Source organism: Aspergillus bombycis (assembly GCF_001792695.1).
Source record: "Aspergillus bombycis strain NRRL26010 chromosome Unknown contig00092, whole genome shotgun sequence".
NCBI classification, from domain to species: Eukaryota; Fungi; Ascomycota; class Eurotiomycetes; order Eurotiales; family Aspergillaceae; genus Aspergillus; species Aspergillus bombycis.
Window position 1 is genome coordinate 62,818 of NW_019170094.1, and position 20,489 is coordinate 83,306.

Here is a 20,489-nt window from a genome sequence, read left to right on the forward strand (position 1 = left end):
TAGAGGGAACCAGGATTATATGTAAATAGAAGAACAAAAACGATATAGAATCAGGGTATTCGATGAACGAGAAACGTTAGCATTGGAATACTTTTGAGGCATAGATGTACGGAATGTACGGTATGGTAACCGTCATTAAGAACGATAAACAGTCATGGCCAGGTGAATCTGCGATTCTCTCGCTCGCTCTCTTGCTCTTCACTCATACAAAGCAGTTGAACTGATTGAACGTTCTGGTTTGCATCCATGGAATCTGCAAGGGGTCTGACGCTCCACAGTCATTCCTGACGATGTGCACCTGGTACAATAAGGATTCAGGGCAAAGAGGGAAAAAAAACCCTTCTGCCTGCTTACGATCGGAGTGCCGAGCGTGGGTCTCAGTTCTCGTCTCGCCTGCGCCACGCCTTTCGACTAACATTCTGGGGACAACGACGACGCCTCAAACTCCCTCCGACTCTATCTATCATTTACTAATTAAGTATCGACCCGTTAGAGACCTCTCCTTTTCACGGACCGCCACCCCTCCACGATCCCTTAGCCCCTTCTTTTCTTTATCCATTTTCTCCTAGATTAATTTTCTTTCAGTCCTTTTCTCCGGTCTGGGAGCATGTTTGCGACTATCACTCCTTTCCCATCCAGATCATGATCCCGCTTAGTCCGGTATCTGTGACCCGGTCCAACTCGCACGGCTCCCCGGAGCCCCAGATCTTCCACTATGGGCAACGACAGTAAGTTCGAATACGAAGCCCTCCCTATTCCCTCCTACGAAGAGGCCGTTGGTGCCCGCCCGAGTTCCTCCCGATCCAACCTCGGCCCCGAATCAAACGACGAATCCGAGAGGCAAGGTCTACTTCACAATGTCGACGATGTCACTGCCCGCGAAAGTGCCGGTCCTAGACCTCATGGATACCAACCTCCCACGGTCGAATCTGTCCGAGATAGCCTGGATGGTCTCGACTCCCCGGGCGCCGACTCGGAAAGGGGCTCGCTCGAAGAGTTGCAGCGGGAATTACATGAGATGGACGTGGAGGACGGCGATCAGCAATCGTCTCAACGCTCTCGCTTATTGCGTTCTCGATTCTCGAAGCGGTTCAGTAGTCTGACGCGATCCCTATCTGCCATTCATCTTCCTATACGCCGTTATCTACCGAGTTTCCGCTTCACCATTGATCTTAATGGCACTCGAACAAATTTGAGAACACACGGATGTATGATCATGCTGCGGCTATTTGGGCTATTCTTAGTAGTTTTAGTCGTTTATATCTTCTTCGTGTCGGATATTTTCAGCATGAACTCGCGATTTATCATGGGCCAATCTTATAGTGCGGCATCTGTGGAGAATTTCGTCCAGGGCCACGTTAATGAAACAAATATCGCGGAGAACTTGAGGAGAGTCACCAACTTTACTCATATGGCCGGTACCGAAGGAAGTTATGCGTTGGCGGAATGGGTGAAGCAGGAGTTTAAAATCGCAGGCTTGGATGAGATTGAAATGGAGGAATTCCAAGTGTACCTGAATTACCCGAGAGATGACGGAAGAAGAGTCGCTATTGTTGACCCTCCTGATCTCTCCTGGGAGGCTACACTCGAAGAAATGAACGGGGAAACGCCCGTGTTCCACGGGCATTCAAAAACTGGAAATGTCACCGGCCCTATAATTTACGCCAATTATGGTTCTCGGGAAGACTTTCGGTACCTCGCTGATCAAGGCGTCACCGTAGAAGGCTCTATAGCACTCGTGAGGTACTACGGGTCGGAGTCCGATCGAGCTTTGAAGATCAAAGCTGCTGAATTGGCCGGCGCGGTGGGATGTATCATCTACTCAGATCCCTCTGAGGATGGCTTCGTCCGAGGACCAGCCTATCCGGATGGGCGCTTTATGCCGGAAGACGGTGTTCAGAGAGGTGGCGTAAGCTTGATGTCATGGGTGGTGGGAGATGTTCTCTCCCCAGGCTTTGCGTCCACACCGGACGAAAAGAAAAGACTTAAGCCAGAGGAAAGCCAAGGATTGACCAGCATCCCTAGCTTACCCATCGCCTGGCGCGATGCCCAGAGGCTTTTGCAGGTTATCAAGGGCCATGGCTCCCAGGTGCCTGACAAATGGGTTGGTGGCGTTCCCAATGTGGACCAATGGTGGACTGGAGACGGAACGTCGCCCAAAGTCAACCTCATGAACTTACAAGACGAGGAGGAAAGGCAGCCTATTTACAACGTGTTCGGGAGAATCATCGGTTTGGAACAACCAGAGAAGAAGATCATCGTTGGAAATCACCGAGATTCATGGTGTCTGGGAAGCGCAGATCCGGGCAGTGGCACTGCTGTTTTTCTCGAGGTCGTGCGAGTCTTTGGCGAGCTTCGTACCTTTGGCTGGCGTCCGCTCCGTACTATTGAATTCGTCAGCTGGGATGCAGAAGAATATAACTTGATCGGGTCAACAGAACATGTGGAGAAGGAGTTGGACGCGCTCCGTGACAATGCATATGCTTACATGAACGTCGATGTTGGTGTTAGCGGTAATGAATTTGAAGCTTCGGGATGCCCGCTTTTCGAGCGTGTTGTGACGCAAATTCTCGGACGCATATCGGACCCGGTCGCCAATGAAACGCTGAAAGAAATTTGGGAAAAGAAACAGAAAAAGCTCGGCCCGCTCGGCGCCGGAAGTGACTATGTGGCATTCCAAGATATTGCTGGAACCTCCAGTGTGGACTTCGGATTTGTTGGGGAGCCATATCCCTATCACAGTTGCTATGAGAACTGGGACTGGATGGTACGGTTCGGAGATCCCGATTTCCAGTATCACAAAATTTTGGCTCAGTTCTGGGGATTGCTCATTCTTCAATTTGCGGATACTCCAGTCTTACCCTTTGATTTAGAAGTGTATGCCGATCATATTGCTTCATATGTTATCGATCTGGAAAAATATGCCAAGTCCCAGAACGTCCCGATTGCCCATGACGCTTCTAGTGGCAATAGCAACCGTGAGATTACTGTCACTTTCAAGCCTTTGTATGATGCTGCCGCCAAGGTCAAGGATGATGCAGCGCAGTTCCAGCAGTGGGCCCGTGTGTGGCACGACACAGTCTTGGGCACTGGAGGCTTCGAGAACAATGTGATTGCGGCTCAGCGAATGGAGCACAATGCTCGAATGGCTCGTTTCGATACTCATCTTTTGGACGATAGGATAGATGGCGGCGTAAGCAGTTTACAAAATTTGGAACAACGGATGTGAGCTAACTACTTCTCACCAGGTACCTAATCGCACGCAGTTCAAACACGTCCTTTTCGGGCCTGAGCTATGGTCCGGATATGATGCGACATTTTTCCCTGCCATTCGAGACAGCATCGATTCGCGCAATTGGACACTGACCCAGGAATGGGTTGATCGGGTTTCCGACATCCTGCACACTGCAGGTGATAAACTCCTGCATGGCTAAATCTTGCAGCTTGCCTGATCTTTTTACCTCCCATTTTATCAACACTTCTCGAACCCCGATATTCTTTCCCTATCATTCGATACGAACGTCCACTGAAACTCTACCGCATCTAAAACACTGCTTAGACTTCCTCCCGCTTGTTTCAGCGCCTATTGTATATGTCTACCTGTGTTCTTGTCCTGCTTGTTTGTTAGCCTCTGTGGAGAAGTGTAGCTCGAGGAGCCATTGTATCATCCGCCATCTCTCTACTGACCTTCATTAAAAGATCTCTTGTTGGGTCTAGTGATACGTCCGGTAGGCATTTTGCTCCTTTCCGCACTATATATCCACTTATCCTTGCATAACTTCTCCTTTTGTTATTATCTTACTGTATGTATCTTTCTGGTCTGATGGGTGACCACTCAATTATCCCATCTGGTGTTTATTTACCGGCGACAAGTCAGACTTGTCCCTGACTCGGAGCAGAGGAGTAGTGGGTTCAGGATCAATAAATGTTCAATTTCCTCGACACCATCCAAGTGTTCCTGATATAAGAATCAATGCCTTTTAGGAGATATTGGTGAGCGACCTTCATAGCGCCCCAGTCATACGGATTTTGACCAAATCCTAAACTAACAAGAACGGAATCTAAATATTGATATGAAATTCCATTTTTATTTCATGATTATAAATTCTAAAAGGGCCCGCTACTATATACAAAAGAAATGAACCCGATATCTCATAGATATATTACATAGACAGCATTGTTATACAACAGTTCCCTCCACCCAGACAGCCGAACACCACGCTCCCGTTGAAAGACAGCACCTTAAAAAGCAACCCGTTTATTTAGAAACAATCAGCGGCGGAAAAGAAACAAAATGCGGCATATTTCCATATTGCGCGGATCTCTTTTTCCAACATCGCTATTGCGGCAGCCTGCTGCACCGACTCATTTTCTGAAGCTTTCAACGCCCAGCGTTGGGGTTTCGACCATTCGATCGCAGGGTACGCCTTCATCGCGTCGCCGGGCGAAGAAACTGTCGCATTCCGAGACAATTTGGGCCCATTCCGCAAGAGCACGTCCCACGTACTTATTTGCAACAAGTGGGTGGCTTATTGCAGGCTCTGGAGCTGATTTACTGGAAACCTTCTCAGATTCAGAGCCGGTGTTAGTGTTCTTTGAGGTCGCTGTCTCCTTGGCTGATGGCGGGCCCTCTTGGGCGCCATCGCTCTCAGCTTCTCCATCGGAATCTATATCGGATTCGTCGTCTGCATCTGCAGATCTACGAAGCTGCAAATGAAGCTGAGCTGCCACAGGCAGACAGGGAGTGAAAAGGCGTTTATTTTTGCTGGGCCATTGAGGCCGATCCATCCACTCCAATGAGAACTTGAAGGAGTAAGGCTGGTGTGCTGTCTTGGGTCGGGAGAGTTCTCCAGAGCTATTATTCGACCGGGAGATCTCATCCATGCGTTTGTCAGCAGATGCTGCGCTATCAGATCCAGTTGTGTCCAGTGACTCCTCAGAGCTACTAGAAGGTGATGCCTCGCCATTAGATTTTGAGGAAGAGCCACCGAACATAGCTTTCAAGAGATTCCATCTCTTTTTAGGTGGCTGTGTCTCAGAAGAGGTGGATTCTGGTTTCGCGGAGCTGCCGCTTATAGAGGCCGCGCTCTGCTCGGGGGGTGCCGCAGGGACGACGCGGTCAAATGAGACAAAAATACTAGGTGGAGTAAAATGGTTATCACATCGGATGATGATGATTCTGCGCCCGGGTGCTGGCGTACAGGGCGCTGAAGATAGCGGTACCGTAAGTTCCTCTTCAGCTTTTACTTGAAATGCCAGGTAATATTCCCAAAGACTTTGTAATCGGCTCCCCAGCACTTCATAGATTGTTCTACAGCAGCCTTGTTAGTATCGTTCTCTGCCCACATCGACATCCCTAAAACCTATACACTTACGAGTCGAGTGGTGACGGGTCACCGTTAAATCTACCTAATCTCCAACAAAGAAGACGATGAAAGTAGGCACGAACCATAGGGCTCCAGTGACAGAAGTAATGGTAAAATAATGACTCTTTCAGAAGAAACCCTAGGCAAAGGTCTGCCTTTCTCTCTTCTGAAGCGGTCCATGTGCTCCAAACGCAGAAGAGGAAGGAAAACACACGGACTTCGGTAAGAGAGTTATGGCTTTGCATCATCCGATCGCAAACTTCAAGCCAGAATTTCCAGTCAAACAAGTCCGACTTGACTGACTGGGAATATCGTGTTATTATAGGAATGACCTCTTCAACGAAGTCACATAGTAAAAAGCAGGCATTATGGTCAAACAACGAGGTTTTTCCGGCGGCAGTTTTCATAACCATAGCAAAGGACTCGGCATATAGCAGTCGGGCATGATTTGGTTCAACGGAAGATTCAGAGAGAAAGTCGCGCAACAATATAATTAAACGATTCTCGGCCATCGATCGATGGCTGTTCGCAGCTCCCAAAGGAAGAGCCGAGACCGAAGCATCAGCACCTTCAATAAAATCGTCGAACGTGATTGCGGCGGCAGTGTGTGAGTTTGTTGGCGCCTGGGGGACGGACTGTTTATAAAGAGTGTCCTCCAGAACGACAAGAAGTTGTGCGTGTATTGGTAATAAGCCTGGCGCCAAGACACGTTTGTCTTTGTCGACGACTGCAGGCAACGCATCAGCGTAGAGGATGTGTATATATTTGACGAATACAAAGAACAAGTCGCTATCACGGCCACTCCAGCGTGAAACCCAAGGGCTCTGCCACCGAATCTGCGCCGTGCTCAACGGAACATCGGGCTTTCGGCGGAGATAGCGAACTAATGGCGTGTGGCCATGGAAGGATAGTGAGCGAAGAGCCGCCGGGAAGTTCAGTGCCAGGTCCTGCGTAAATGCGCGTGCACTACCACTGCCATCTACATTCGACTGGGTAAGAACCCGTCGGAAGATGTTGGGCGGCGTGTTCCACAGCCGAACAAGAATGTCTGCCACTCCTGGGCAGAAGAAAAACGCATAGGCACAGGCTTTCCCGCAAAAAGCCACCAAGCTAGCCGGAGCGTGTCTCATGGACATCCGTTCTACCACAAAAGCCATTTGAGACAGCAAATTTTGCGTGAAAATGTTCCTTATGTTGTGATGAATCGATTCGACGAGAAAATCTGAACTCCCGGACGAGCCCTCCGAGCTTTCTGAAATCGAGGTTGAAGCATGTTGTAGGGGCTTCGGTGAATTTCCATCAGACGGTGGCGATGGAAAAGGGATCCTCCATTCGGGGCGAGTCATGATCCCAACAACAGCTTCTAAATACACCGGCCTGTCAGTGCCCGATATAGATTGATTGTGCTTCCCATTGAGCATCTCCAACAGTCCTATCCACCACTTGTTGAGGATATTAACTCGACGATCCAGGTCTTCCGGCCTCAATGACTTATAAGATTGATGAGAATGATTACGGTTGAGGAAAGGTAGAAGTGAAGAGCGGATGACGTTGGCTTTCAAAGCACTGGATTTGGATTGAAATCTGTGATGGTTAGTCGCCTGGATTCGTGCGAGTTTCCGCTTAGCCAGCGTCCCACAAACACTCACTTTTGAAAATCGGCTTCGAGGCCACGAAAAACGCCCCAGAGTTCATCCTTCTTACGCGTGAAGTCTATGCCAGCAGAAGCAACCGCTGTCTTGGGCATTGGGGGAAGGACCGGAGTTGTCACATTGAGCGACGATGTAAGCTTTTCCAACGAGTTCTTAGCCGTTAGCGTGAAAGGCGATGGAGTATTACTATTGGGGGTCGTGGGACTATCCGCTTGGCTTTGTGTTACGACCGCTACCATCGGCCGCCGAGGCCGTTTGTTCAGGATTGTTCGCCTGCGCGTAGGGACAGCGGGATCGGATTCTGTTACTGTGTCCAGCGGAGTGAGACCCTTGGTCTGCGAAGCTGGCGAGCTTGACGGGGATTGCTCCTCCGCACGCATTGTCCGCCCCCTCGAGCCCTTACCAGGCGGAGAAGGCGATCTGCTAGGAGAGCTTGACTTCCATGGTTTGCGGGCGAGGTTGACCAATCTTCCGGACATAGAGCGGGCTTTAGAGGGGCGGGCCACAGGCTCTGGAGCCTTTGTCTCCGGCACTTTCGTTGTCTCTGGGGCTTTCGGGGGGACTCCGGAGAGCTCTGCGCTGGCAGGATCGGTCACATCCTCGGTAGAAACGCTAAATCGCGAGACGGTAATAGTCGATTTGTCCTTGTTCCGCAGTGAGGTTCGCCTTAGGATGTCTTTCCCCGCTGCGATATCCTCCTTGGATGGGGATGTGGAATCTTTCGGGTAGGTCAGGTCTGAGAATGTCCTCCGGAGAGTGGGAGAGGCGGACTCCGAGGCTACGAGATCGGGAAGGTGGTTATAACTGGCGGAATGGGGTAGCAAGACATGCTCACCATCTCGATGATTGCTTATGGTCTCGAGAGAAAGAGGAGACATGGTCAAAAGTAACCAATGGTGACTATAGGTCCAAGACAAGGGAGAGTGCTGGAGAGATGCACATCTCCCCCAACCGGGAGTGGATCGTAGTTGATGTTAGCGAGGGAGACCAGCTCCTCCATATACTATAGACCCACGGCAAAGGGTATCAGAGCATGTGCGAGAGGGCGCCCATGAATTGCATCGAAATGGCGGTGTTGTCGCAACGGGAATCGCAGTGCAGTAAATGTACAAGTCGGCGTGTAGGCAGACGTATTGCAAGTGACGGCGTTCAACGAATGAGGCGCAAGTTCGGCAAAGGAATTGAAGTTCACAATTTCGCTAAAGATCCAAATTATAGAGTAGTAAGGGTTCACAGTATATCCGACTAGGGTCCCTCGTTAGTCGATATTGCAACGAATGAAGAAGAGCGCGGGCGGTTGATCGACGGACGGTAGAATTTCCGAAAGTAGAGTTGGAGAAGAGCGGAGAATTGATTAAGGGTGTTGCGGTCTTTATTTGATGGTATGAAACGAATGACAAAGTAGGAAGGTTTAACCACGCTTATGAATTCTTCTCTCCTTTTCTTTTAGATTTGATTGAGAAGGGTAAAAGAAGAACAGAGGAAAAAGAGAGAGAGAGAGAGAGGGAGAGAAAGAAAGGGAGGCAAACAAATCGACGGGGAGCGGAGGAGAAGGGGAGCCGCAGGGAAAGATTTAATGGGGATTTCTTGGAATACTAATGGAACCATTTAATACTTACTGTCTAGTTTCAATGGTTTCCACCTCCCGTACCGTTGAAATCCAGGGTCCGAGTTTCGTGCGAATATGAGGTAATGGCGGGCAACAATTTATCTCTGTACACAGGGAGACAATAAGGGAGGCCAATTCAAACCCACCTTCGTTTCTGTCCATAAAACCTCTTCCATTCGTCAATCTCTCTCGTTCTTCTTGATTCTGTTATTTATATATTTGAAATTTTTTTTTGAGTTATTGTTGTCCGTCATACATACATGTCCGAGTACGTATGCATCCACGTAGGGATGTACAGAAACGTACCGACAGGTATCGTTCAAAACAGCTCGCCTCTCATACTTCTTCCAGGTTGGGTATTTTTTAGTAGTACTCGGAATCTGAGCGACCCGACCCACGGTTTCACTTAAAACCAAATCAAATCTTATTGACTTAATCTCGTTTTTAAACTGGCAGTGCCCTTTTTCAAATTTTTTTTAACCTTTTTTGCCCTGTTTTTTTCCTTTTTTTTTCTTTTGACTTTTGCCCTTTGTTCTTTGCTCTTTAACTCTCGGCTTAATTTTCCATCATGATCGTGTTTAGTTGTGCCATGGATGGTCTAAGCCCCATCTGCAAGGCTGGAAGTAAATCATTGAATAGTCCAGCTTACTATCTCTATATATAAATACCACTAACAGATCCAAAAAAAAAAAAAAAAAAAAAAAAAAAAAAAAGCCCACATTATAAGTAGATGGATGAGAGCTAGCTCTCATGGAAATATTTGAGAAAAATACAGTGGTGAAATCATTGAATTATTATGGACAATTTCTTTAAATCCACTGAATATGGCCTGAGCACCTGGAGGTATGTTGGTAGTACTGATAGGTATCGTACTGTACTGTACCTGAGGTATCTTACTGAATCGTGGGATTCGACATGTCCCATTCATTTGAACTTGCATGCACGTCCAGCGAAGACTTGCAGATAACAATTGCGTTGGTCCGTCAACCTTCCCTTGGGATCTTACGAATAAGCGACTCTTCTATGTAAAAGGCAATGGAATCGGTTTAGAACAGCCTCTTTTCTGTTTATGTATGTACTTGAAATATTAAAGACCCCCTTTTCTAGAGTTAGTAGGGTGCAAATCCCACTTAGCATCATTGTTATACACCAGGTAAACAAAAAAAAGGGGGGGGGAGAGGATATTATGAAGTAACAACCCCATTATTTCATTTAATAAGGGTATTATGGTAATGGACACCGTCTTTGCCTTGCAGAGTATCTTCCTCTGTCGCTTAAATGTCGGCTTTCTGATCTATCATTCTTGTAGGTACATGACTGTACTTGCAGGTATACAATGAGCACATGTACACTTACTTAGACAAAACAGCAGATTAGGTGCACTTTGTTTCCACAAATCTACTCATGTATAGCTGCCAAATCTTAAACCAGGCCACTAAATTCAATGAAGAAAGAACTATTGAAGGATAAAAGGATTATGAACAGTCTAGTGGCAAATCGCTTGGGATACCTCCTGGAATGTTGTGCAACTAATCACAGTTGGGCAACCTTCGGATGTCTCCCAGACGAGGGTCATTCTTTATGTCATTGTCCGACCAACAGCATATGGGAATCTGACGATCTCTCGGCAGCGCCGTAATCCTTTGCTCCGGAAATCTTTTTCTCGGACCCCGTAGAGTCGAAGGACAGGGAAGTGTAGTCTCGATATCAACTAGTCCCACTTTCGATTGATCGACTATGCAGTGTGCACGCAATCTTAGCTCATCTATTTGAAGGATAGACTACCGAGCCACCGTTCTCGTGTTCTGGGCTGTGGTTATAGGTACATCTGTCCAGCGGGTTGATTCAGACACTTAAAAAGACGCACGGAGAAGGCTGGGGAAGGGCGATGGATCGTCTGGCGGTCTGACGTGATGCGATCTGGAGCTGTCATATCTCCTTCCTCCATCCAGGTGGGAAGTATCTCTCACGCAAGACGCTCTGCATTCAACAAACAGTAAGTTTGTAACTCAATGGTGATATCTTGTTTTTCTTTCCGAACATCGGACACGTTGTCAATCGTTGTTTCCACGGTGTGCTCGGCTGTCTCCTGTATAATAAAGGCGAATTTTATATATAGAATTGATAGGCGAGAAGCTCGAGTTTAATACCGAGCCATCATTCATAGCCACGTGCTATACTGTCAGGTATTGGGTATTGCCCTCCATAGCTGGTTGAGCTTTCACGAGGTGCACAATTAAATTACCATTGCAGGTGCATCAGCATCCACCTGATTCATATCCTGTTTGAAATCGCCATTGCGTGTTCAACAAAACAATTCGCAATATATTATCGGTAAAACCTTTGATGTTGCAGTTGGAAACCTGCAAGTAACAATACCCCCGTCACACGGTCGGTCTAGTATTCTGAGGCCAACATTTACACCAGGTCATCTCATCCCAAGCAAAGTTAGAAAGGGTTACAAAAGACACTGAGCATCGAATAAGATTATAATAATAGATGCGGAAAGTAGGACAATGCCAGTTGATTAAGAAAAGGAAATATTCATATGCTCCAAGTAGGTTTAATTTACAAAGTTCTTCAGGACTCAACAACAGGAAGCATACTCTGTTCTCATCCCATTGCCCTTAGGCCCCGATTTTCCCAGACCTTGTCATAGAAACAATAAACCTAGTGGGCAGCGGGAGCCTCCTCCTCATCCTCCTCGAACCAGCTCTCCTCGGCGGGAGCAGCCTCACCAGCGGCAGCCTGACCCTCAACCTCAACTTCCTGGGTCTCGTAGGACTTCAATTCACTGGCGAGGTTGGCCTCTTCGGGAGACTTGGGGGTAGCGGGAACGCTGAACTTCTGGACATGAGCTTCGGCATCACCAGGCTTGACGGGAGTGGGCTTGAAAGCACGGAGTTCACGGAGGTAGAGATCCTGAACGGGGTCGGCTGTTACAGTGTTAGATTTTGACCTATGGGAGACGGCGATACCATCTCGCCAGTTGTTGCACCGAGTCGAACTGGCTAGTCAAAGGAAGGGGTCACATACCCTGACGAACAGCGGAGGTCAGGAAAGTGCGGCGAGAAGCCGAAGAAACCTGTTGCCGAGAGACGCGGGCGAGGAGAGAGCGCTAAGGAAGGGTCAACAACCTCCACTTGGAAGAAAAGTAAGCGATCATAAAGGACATCAGCATGGACTTACAGACGCTCTGAGGGACTGGGACATCATCGCGGCGGGGAGGTGGTAAATGAGGGGAACCTGGGGTGGCTTGCGAAGACAGGTGATGGCTTTCGTCCGTGAATCCGATGTTGGAAGTTCGACGTTTCTTCGGGAGACATCGGCTTGGCAGCTGACTCAGCGATGCGGCTCTTCCAACATCCATTGCCGACATCTTTTAGTCAGATACTCGTTTTGCCTCTTTCTCACTCTTTCCTTCCCTCTTTTCAACCCCAAACGAAAGTCGCATATCCGTCTTTCGTTCCACACGGCTCTCTCCCCCTAGGAGCTCGGTACTCGACGTTGCTCTGCTCGTCTCGATCGAACGATCTCACTTGCAGCGGCTACCTGTCAGGTTCCACGACCCTCTTTCGTGAGACATCTCTCACGGAGACCTTGACTGGTTTATCGCGGTCGGACAAGCCTGGCTTCGAGGCTTCGAGGATTCTAGGACGCCAAAGCAGGAGGTCTTTCTACTCGTTTCAACCCACGAAAGTTCTTTACTGGGGACAGTTGCAGAATCAGGAGTGGAGGGCTCCCTGGAAAGGTATAGCATTGAACTGAGAATCTGGTCCCTTTGAGATTTAGGAGAGATGGCTGTGGATTTTCAACAACATGTCCTAAATTTCATTTGGGGGCCTTCAAGCTAACGTGGTTCCGAAGGCAGTGACGCAGAAACGTGGCTTGCATACTAGTCAGCGATTTGCGCCCCTGTCATTCTCTCCTTCTCTGGTACATCCGAAGACGAGTGTTGCCTTGATTGTACTTTTGTCGGAATACAGCCGTCAACCTGTATTCACCACTCTTCGTTCGCTTTTGTGCTCGCAAACATAATCTCCCTATCTCTGCCAAAAGGTTAGCGAAACGCCGACGAGAACGTATCAAGTCCGCTATACAGTCTCGCAAAATGGCCACCGCTCCACCCCAAGCCAGACCGGAACCTGGTCAGTGGAAAAAAAACCTTTCGCATCATCTTATCTGTCCTGAGTGCAAGGAGGTCCCACCCAATTTGGAGTTTCCCGGGTCGCATGAAACTGTATGCGGGTCTTGTGGTTTAGTGCTCGCTGATCGGGAAATTGACATGCATTCTGAATGGCGTACTTTCTCCAACGACGATCAGAACAACGATGATCCATCTCGTGTCGGAGACGCTTCAAACCCCCTGCTTAACGGCGACCAACTGGAGACCCAAATCGCAAGCGGAGGCTCTGGCCGTGTTCGTGACCTGTATCGTGCTCAGAACAAGCAGTCGAGCGAGAAGGCGAACAAGTCTCTTCTGGCTGCTTACAAAGAGATCGGTGCTTTGTGCGATGGATTTAGCATTCAGAAGAATGTCGCTGATACCGCCAAGTATCTTTTCAAGATCGTCGATGATGCGAAGGCTTTCAAAGGGAAGTCCCAAGATGTGATCATTGCGGGTTGTATCTTCATCGCTTGCCGTCAATGCAAGGTACCCCGTACCTTCACTGAAATTTTCGCAGTCACGAAAGTGTCAAGGAAGGAAATTGGCCGAATCTACAAGGCGCTGGAGAAGTTTTTCACGGCCCAGAACCTGGAAAGAAACAACGCCGTGGTATCAAACGGTGGTGTTCCAGATCCCAACGACACATACACCGCAACAACTTCCACCAAACCCAGCGACCTGTGCAACCGTTTCTGCAATCTTCTGGATTTGCCCTTCCAAGTGACCAGTGTATCTTCTGCACTTTCTGATCGTGTCACAACCATGGGAGACCTGGCGGGCCGGTCTCCTCTGTCCATTGTTGCGGCTTGTATCTACATGGCCTCGTATCTGATGGGGCACGGCAAAACTGCCAAAGAAATCAGTCAGGTCGCTCATGTCAGCGACGGAACTATCCGCGGTGCCTACAAGCAGCTCTACGCGGAGAGAGAGCGCCTGATTGACCCAGAATGGATCAAGGACGGAAAGGGCGATCTGAAGAACCTACCCGCCAGTTAAAATGACCTTTATACTCTCCCCACATAGCGCTTGGGAGTGAAAAATTTACTTCCTATTAGATGATTCCAAAGCCCCTAACAATACCATGATACCCAATCAAACAAGCAATTCAATATAAGAACCGGAGGCAGAATGGAAAGAGACCAATCCCGCCCTCCTCACTGCTCATCACAATTGTTCTGCTATTCTGATATGATTGAACACATTCATACATCGTGATGTTTTCCTTAATTCAAGTTGCAACTCCTAGTAGTATCAAAATTGCAAAACCGTGTTTGCCTGGTTTGCGTTAGGTATGTTAATTACCCTTCCAGCCCCCCTTCTCTGTTATTCGTTCTATCTTCTTCATATTCTGCTCAGCACTTGATATGGATGTCAGATGAGAGTACCCTTATATATAGTTTTTGTTTCTTGGCCAGGAGGAACACAAATGGGATGATTGATCGGGAAATTTGTGCATTGAATACTCAATAAGCCATATCGTAGCTGTATGTGTCACTACTACTACTATTATTATTAGTACGGCGGCATAGATTGCCAAAGAGAACTGCACTCGTTACCTGGGGCGGGATTACGTCCAATGAAGGACATGAAAGATTCTCGGTCAGTAAATTCTATGACTGCTACACCGTGACAGGTGGTAGTATGTCTTTTACTGGCTGGTAAAAAAAGATGAAACAGGTAAACAACAAATACAACGCAAAACGACTACGCTTCAAGAATTTTCCTTAGTTACCCTCCGAGAGCCGCTTTCCATCGGCTGTCGCAGCCGCAACTTCAGCAACATCCTCTACTCCTGATTCAGTCGATAAAGTGCTCTGCGTTTTATCGACATCAGTTTCGGCAGACACCACCTCAGAGGAAGCTTCTGGCTCATCTCGCTTGGCTGTTGGTACCACGGCAGGGCCCTCATCATCGAGGGAGCTCGTTACTGTGTGGGCTGCTTCTGTGGATGTCGGTGGCTGGGACTCAGCTGGGGTTGACTCGCTCGACAATACAGGGTCCTCTATGGGTGATGTTGGTTGAGGATCAGCCGACTCACCGGCAGTGTTCTTCGCTATTGGGGGAGCCATGGTGTTGTTTTCTGACGTTGTCGTGTCAGGAGCAGCGACTTCGTTCTTATCCACCTGTTTTTCACTACCAACAACCAAATTACCAGCTTCATTAACCTCCCAAACATTCCAGGTTTCAGTGATCCTGACTTCTGAGATCGTTGGCAACTTTGCAGCCACATTTTCAGCGGCCGGTCTCCTTCGTGCGGGCCCACGGGCCCTTCCCTTGCGAGCATCACTCAGAGGAGCTTTTTCTGCAGGAGGGTCCTCTGCTTTCTTCTCCTGTGGCTTCGGTGGCGCTTGAGGGCCCAGCTGCAAACGGGAATTTAGGTCTGACAAAAATCCTGCCTTCAAAGCAGCGATCTTACTACCTCCCGGACGGGCCGGCACTGCTGGCTTCGGCTTGGCCGTAGCATCTTTCGACTCTCCGCCAGTTCCAGGGAACACGGGCTTAGCTGGCCGGATCGGGACTTGGGGCTTGGGACGGTCAGGAATTGAAGGTGGTTGGCGTTTTTCAGTAGGCGAGGTGACTGGCTTTGTAGAAGCATCCACTGGGGGGGGCTGTTGAGGGCGCTTCTGGGGTCGAATTGGAATGTTAGGTTTCGTCGGCACATCTGGGCTCTTGACCTCTCCCTCTTCTGCCGACTCTACTGTGGTTACCAGCTTTTGACTTTCGGGGGCATCTTCCCAGATATCCCTGCTGGGAAATCGCTGCTTGGTAATATCTGGACGTGATACGGACTTCTCATCGAGATGTTCTTCCGATTGTAGAATCTGTGATGCAATCTTGTGTGGGTCAACGCGGTTAGCCTGGCTTCTACGGAAGGACTCCTGCTCCGGAGTCTCAAAGTTTTCGTTCTTAGGAACATCCGGTGTAGACACGGTAGCGTGCAATTGCAAGCTATTCGGCGAATCTTCCCAAATGTCTTGGCTAGGGAACCGGTGCTTGAGCACATCTGGTCGCTTTTTAAAGCGGTCGGCGGTCGAAAGAGGTTTTTTCTCTGCATTATCATCCTCCGGGAACAGAGGCTCATATTCTTCAACATCCTCAAGTGGGGTGTGCGTCTCTTCCCGTTCGTCGCGCGAATTGTACCTTGCCAGGGTTGGCAGACTGTTGCGGTGGCCCGCAGTTCTACTGTTCGAGCGGCTATGGGTGACGCTTGGGGTGTGACTCCTATCGACCTCCACACTTTCCCTTCTGTCGAATGTGGGGGATACGGCGGGGTGCTGGAAAGCAGATTCTGGGCGCACCTCATCAGCAGCCAGAATAGGCTCATCTTCATCTACATCACCCTCCCCAAGCTTGCCAGAGAGTTCTTCGGGACCTGGAGTTTGAGCGAAGCCATCAGGATGGTGTAGGTGATGATATGGTTCGTCAACGTGTATCACCCCTGACTCTTCTGGCTTGTGAGCGGTATTTTCAGAGGCTGCGGTTTGTTGCTGGCCCTCAGTCTCGACTGAAGGCATGCTCTCCTTGCGCAAAGGTGACTCAGCAACAAGGCGGGAGCCACGGCGCGATTCAGGCGGCGGTGATGATAGACGGTGAGTGTATTCGTCAGCGGCAATGTAACCAACCTCCTCTTCTGGGGTTCCGATTACAGCAGGTGACGTGCCTAAGTTTATCATCGATTAGTTAACGTCGCATGGACAATTTTCCAGACCCATCTAAGCAACTCACCAAGCCCACTCCCGGTCACAGCAGAGCCCCGTACAATCTTGTTCAGATCATCACTACTCAATGCCCAGTCTGGCCGTGGCGATCCAACTCCGGGGCCATATTGACCCTGCTCTTCCTTGGCATATTCGTCAGGGTGCTTTTCGTACCAGGCCTTCTCGAACTTGTCATTGGGCTGTACGCCATGTCCGTGAAGACCATAACTTCCTGGTGGCAGAGAAGCTTCACGACCACTCCGAGTTCGGTTATGGCTGCGGCCAGAGCGCTGACCCGAATTCTGTTCCAGATGGTATGGACTTGGGGAAGGGGCTTGTACATCGCCCGCATTAGGGTACATTGGAACCCTAATCCCATGCTCATCACCGTTCATAGACAATCGTCGATCAATGGAAGTCGAAGAGTCCGCACGCGAGTAACTTGTTCGAGACTGTAACGAGCGAGTTGGTCGTTCATGGTGGTCATCAGGAGTGGGGGATGATGTCCCACCAAGACCTGCTGCTGCAGCCTGACGAGAATCTGTACGTGTGACGGCTTGCAGCTTGGCCTTGGCGCTGGAAGAAGGTAGTGAAGGCCTCGGCGCATGGAGCTTCAGATCGCTACCCACGTTGCGCATCTCTGTGGGGGTCGAATGGTGGCCCTCTCGATGGCTCTCGGAGACATCACCCATGTTCAAAGCTTCGTATTCATTGCCTTCTTCACCAAGTGAAGGTATCGTCACACTCGGAGGTCGCTGCGGCCCATCTTGGGAAATGGTGCGACTCAAGCCCGGGCCATTGGGTGGCTCATTCAAGGGAGACGGGGCGTAGCTATCTCGAAGAGGAGACACAGAGCGATCAAAGCGACGAGTGGGACGTGGTGGGATCTTGGGCACATCTGCAGGTGCAAGACCCTGCTGGTTAGGCGACCTTGACGGTCGAGGGGGGATGACGGGTGCAGGTTGTGTTGTCATGACGGATGGAGCCTAGCAATTCGATCAGGTGTAGACTAGAAGGTGCACTGCTGGTAATGTTAGCCTCCCTCAGTGCCAGGTTGAGAACGCTCCTCGGTCACATGGGCAAGTTCAGGGGGTAAGAGAGGGGGCAGTGCCGTGCGAGTGAAGCTATAGCTAGCAGGATAGCTTGTGCTGTACACACAAAGCCAGGGCCAATTGAAGTGGGAAGGGAAGTAATTTTGTTCCGAGCCCCTGTCTCTCCAACTTGGTGGGATTTGAACTAGGAGGAATCCTATTGGAAGGAGAAGATATGTTCGGAGCACCAGTCGTAATCTGAGATAGTAGTAGATAAGATTGGTGTATGCAAAGCTGATGGCAATGTTGGCCACGCCGCCCAAAAGTGTTGAAGATGATCTTGCATTCCTTTATAGATCCTGGCAAGGAAAAAGGGAACGATGTGCTGCATTAAAGAAAAAGAAAAGAGGGAAAGCAAACAAAGGGGGATGGGCGAGATTACTCACCAAGTGTTACGATAACAAGAAGCAAGCACGGGGGAGTTGTAGAGCTGTCTGAATATAAACGGACGATGAAATGGAAGCAATTGAGTGGTCAAACGGGGGTACAACTTTCCTAGTAAGGAATGCTTGTGAGTAAGAAAGGTCAAAGATGAGTATGCACAACAGAAAGTGACGATGAATGGAGAAGAATGGAGAAAAAAGCAAGTACCAAAGGTTCTCAAGACACAGCAGGAGCAGAGATGATGTATGACTACCAGTCACCTTGCCGCAAAGTGGCCGTAAACCCAGTCTAACTACTTTCTTCCTGCCACGGCCCACCGCCCCGTCGCGTGACGCTCTCTGACGCTATCAGACTGCTCCCTAAATGGTACGGAAACCGTATGGTAACCGTCCATGGGCTGTGAGCCAACGAGCGTCAATCGTTGCAATTACAGACTCAGCTTGCTTCCTCGTGGGGTTTAGTTGGCCCCGCTTGAAGCTCTTTTTTTTTTCAGGTTGATTCAAGGGCTTTCCTCTTTTTACTGACGTTGTATTATTATTTTTTTTTCTAGACTGGGTCCCCTTTTCTATTAGGTTATTTGTCCTTTTCTCCTATTTACAGAGTAGATCGAGGTACCACTGAAGTATCGACACTAGATAAAGATAGGCGTGATCTGCCGTTCTCAGTACATCTTCTATAGAGCGGCCTTACCAAATGAACAAATAAAACAAGGAACATTCAGTGACATCTCTAATGGGTCCGATTATTCCTGGATTATCTGCCAATGAGAGCTGAAACTCCTGAGGGGAAGGGAGGTGATGGATGCATGTCTGCAGCTGCCACGATAGATTTTTTTTTTTGGGTCTTCTTCGTTGAGGCATTTTTTTTGGCTCTGATATGCATTGTTCCACCTAGATGCAAGTACGTACACAGGTAGCAAGTTAAGTAAGCCATCATTTGAAAATGTAGTGTTTTCGATGGCTAGTTACATGCCGTGGAAGGTTTAAAATCACTCATATTAAAGGTGATGTGCAGGATCCATGTTTTGACAGTACCAGAAAACAACGAGCTCTTCCATCAGTATCCGATTATTACCTTTTTAAATTCATTGTAAAAAAAACCCCCTCTGCGTTTAGAATAACTCCTTAAGACAGCTGTCTTGGGCCAGACCATGGATCCACATCTAAGGTATTAATAGCCAACGCCACGACCCTGAGATATGATCAGTGATACAGACCCGGTAATAGTCCACCTTATCTCTGTACAGAGCAGTAGCTTCAATTTGATTGAAATTCCCCTTGCTGAGAGTGGTCGCAGTGCCCCTCGTGTGGCTGTGCAGAGTATCCGCACATGGTCTTATTTACAGGTCTTGATCGACCCCACGTACAGGACCATACAAGGATGCATACTTATCTTATATTAGTAGTACCCGATACTACCTACAGACATTACAGGCATGTACTCAGGAGACTGACTGGCGAATTTTGACATTTGAAAAAGACAGTGAAGAGAAGAAAAGTATGTCATTGGAGACGGTTAGCTATCATCCGAAATAGATGTATATGGTAGATATGTACAGTTTGTACTCCAGAGTACAGACTCAAAGGAGACGGCTTCCATACGCAGTAAGTACATACTACATATCGATGGTATCGCGCTCAGCCTGACTGGCCGAGGCGGTGAGAGGATCTCGACTCCGCATTACCATTTAGAATTTGCATCATGAACTAAGAAGCTCTATATCATACGTATCATCGACCTTCTGATAGAATTCCCAGTAAATTTGTTTTCACTTACCTGGGAGGAGAAACCAAAAGCCCCAAGTGGAGCAGGACATATATGCTGTACTATCATTGATAGATATGCCTGTCTGTACTCCGTACAGAGTACCTTAACCCAAGGAGCATTGACACTGGAATCTAAGACCCCAACCAAATCCACTATTCTGAGTTTCGTTCCTCATTTGGTAGTCCTATTGCACATTCAGAAAGCAGTTTAGTTTTTTTTCACCGGATCCACTGTGGGGATGCCTCCGTTACACTTATGGGTCCACACTCAATAACTGCCAGCTTTCAGCCTTAACCTGGTCTCGTCATCCTGACCATATCTACCGTCTTATCTACTGTAATCTGTTAGTGTTTCTCGGCCACGATAACCGCCACAAGTGGGACTTCGTGCAGCAGTATCAAAGGAGTACGGCATCCAGGCGTGGTTGATGATTTTTCCTAGCATATTGTACAGCAACCAAGTTGTACTACTGTAGTAGCAGCTGTAGGATTCATTTCCGCTAATTATTCTCCTGTAGCTTAATCGATTCTAACTGAGACCGGTAGACCGGACTTCTTCAAATATACCATATTCACATTCAATCTCGAGGACTGGATAGCTGGAGTATAAATATCTACAAAATATACGTGGATACATAGGCACATCCGTCGATAGAATCCAACCTCGTAACCTATAATATCACCAGGATAAATATCATACAGCCCAGGAAGTCTAGACCCTAGCGACGCATCGACATGGACACGCAATACACCAG

The 20,489-nt window shown here is 48.6% G+C and overlaps 5 protein-coding genes across 5 annotated transcripts; 2 read left to right on the forward strand and 3 right to left on the reverse strand.

The window, feature by feature from the left end:
• Positions 1-715: 715 nt before the first annotated feature.
• On the forward strand, positions 716-3,434 carry ABOM_009098 (M28 family metallopeptidase; the record flags this gene model as incomplete). The annotated part of the gene is made up of 2 exons (XM_022536226.1): positions 716-3,193; positions 3,249-3,434. The coding sequence occupies 2 exons, from the start codon at positions 716-718 to the stop codon at positions 3,432-3,434; spliced, it is 2,664 nt and encodes an 887-aa protein (XP_022386000.1).
• Positions 3,435-4,365: 931 nt separating this feature from the next.
• ABOM_009099 (DUF1765 domain-containing protein) lies at positions 4,366-7,896 on the reverse strand (the record flags this gene model as incomplete). The annotated part of the gene is made up of 3 exons (XM_022536227.1): positions 4,366-5,311; positions 5,376-6,950; positions 7,016-7,896. 3 exons carry the CDS (start codon positions 7,894-7,896, stop codon positions 4,366-4,368), a joined length of 3,402 nt encoding a protein of 1,133 aa, XP_022385999.1.
• Positions 7,897-11,297: 3,401 nt separating this feature from the next.
• ABOM_009100 (ATP synthase subunit H) lies at positions 11,298-11,843 on the reverse strand (the record flags this gene model as incomplete). Its single annotated transcript, XM_022536228.1, has 3 exons — positions 11,298-11,563; positions 11,664-11,745; positions 11,817-11,843. The coding sequence occupies 3 exons, from the start codon at positions 11,841-11,843 to the stop codon at positions 11,298-11,300; spliced, it is 375 nt and encodes a 124-aa protein (XP_022386021.1).
• An 895-nt stretch (positions 11,844-12,738) lies between these two features.
• On the forward strand, positions 12,739-13,791 carry ABOM_009101 (transcription factor SUA7; the record flags this gene model as incomplete). Its single annotated transcript, XM_022536229.1, has 1 exon — positions 12,739-13,791. One exon carries the CDS (start codon positions 12,739-12,741, stop codon positions 13,789-13,791), a length of 1,053 nt encoding a protein of 350 aa, XP_022386020.1.
• Positions 13,792-14,519: 728 nt separating this feature from the next.
• ABOM_009102 (Aim21 family protein) lies at positions 14,520-17,467 on the reverse strand (the record flags this gene model as incomplete). The annotated part of the gene is made up of 2 exons (XM_022536230.1): positions 14,520-16,456; positions 16,522-17,467. 2 exons carry the CDS (start codon positions 17,465-17,467, stop codon positions 14,520-14,522), a joined length of 2,883 nt encoding a protein of 960 aa, XP_022386023.1.
• Positions 17,468-20,489: the final 3,022 nt, after the last annotated feature.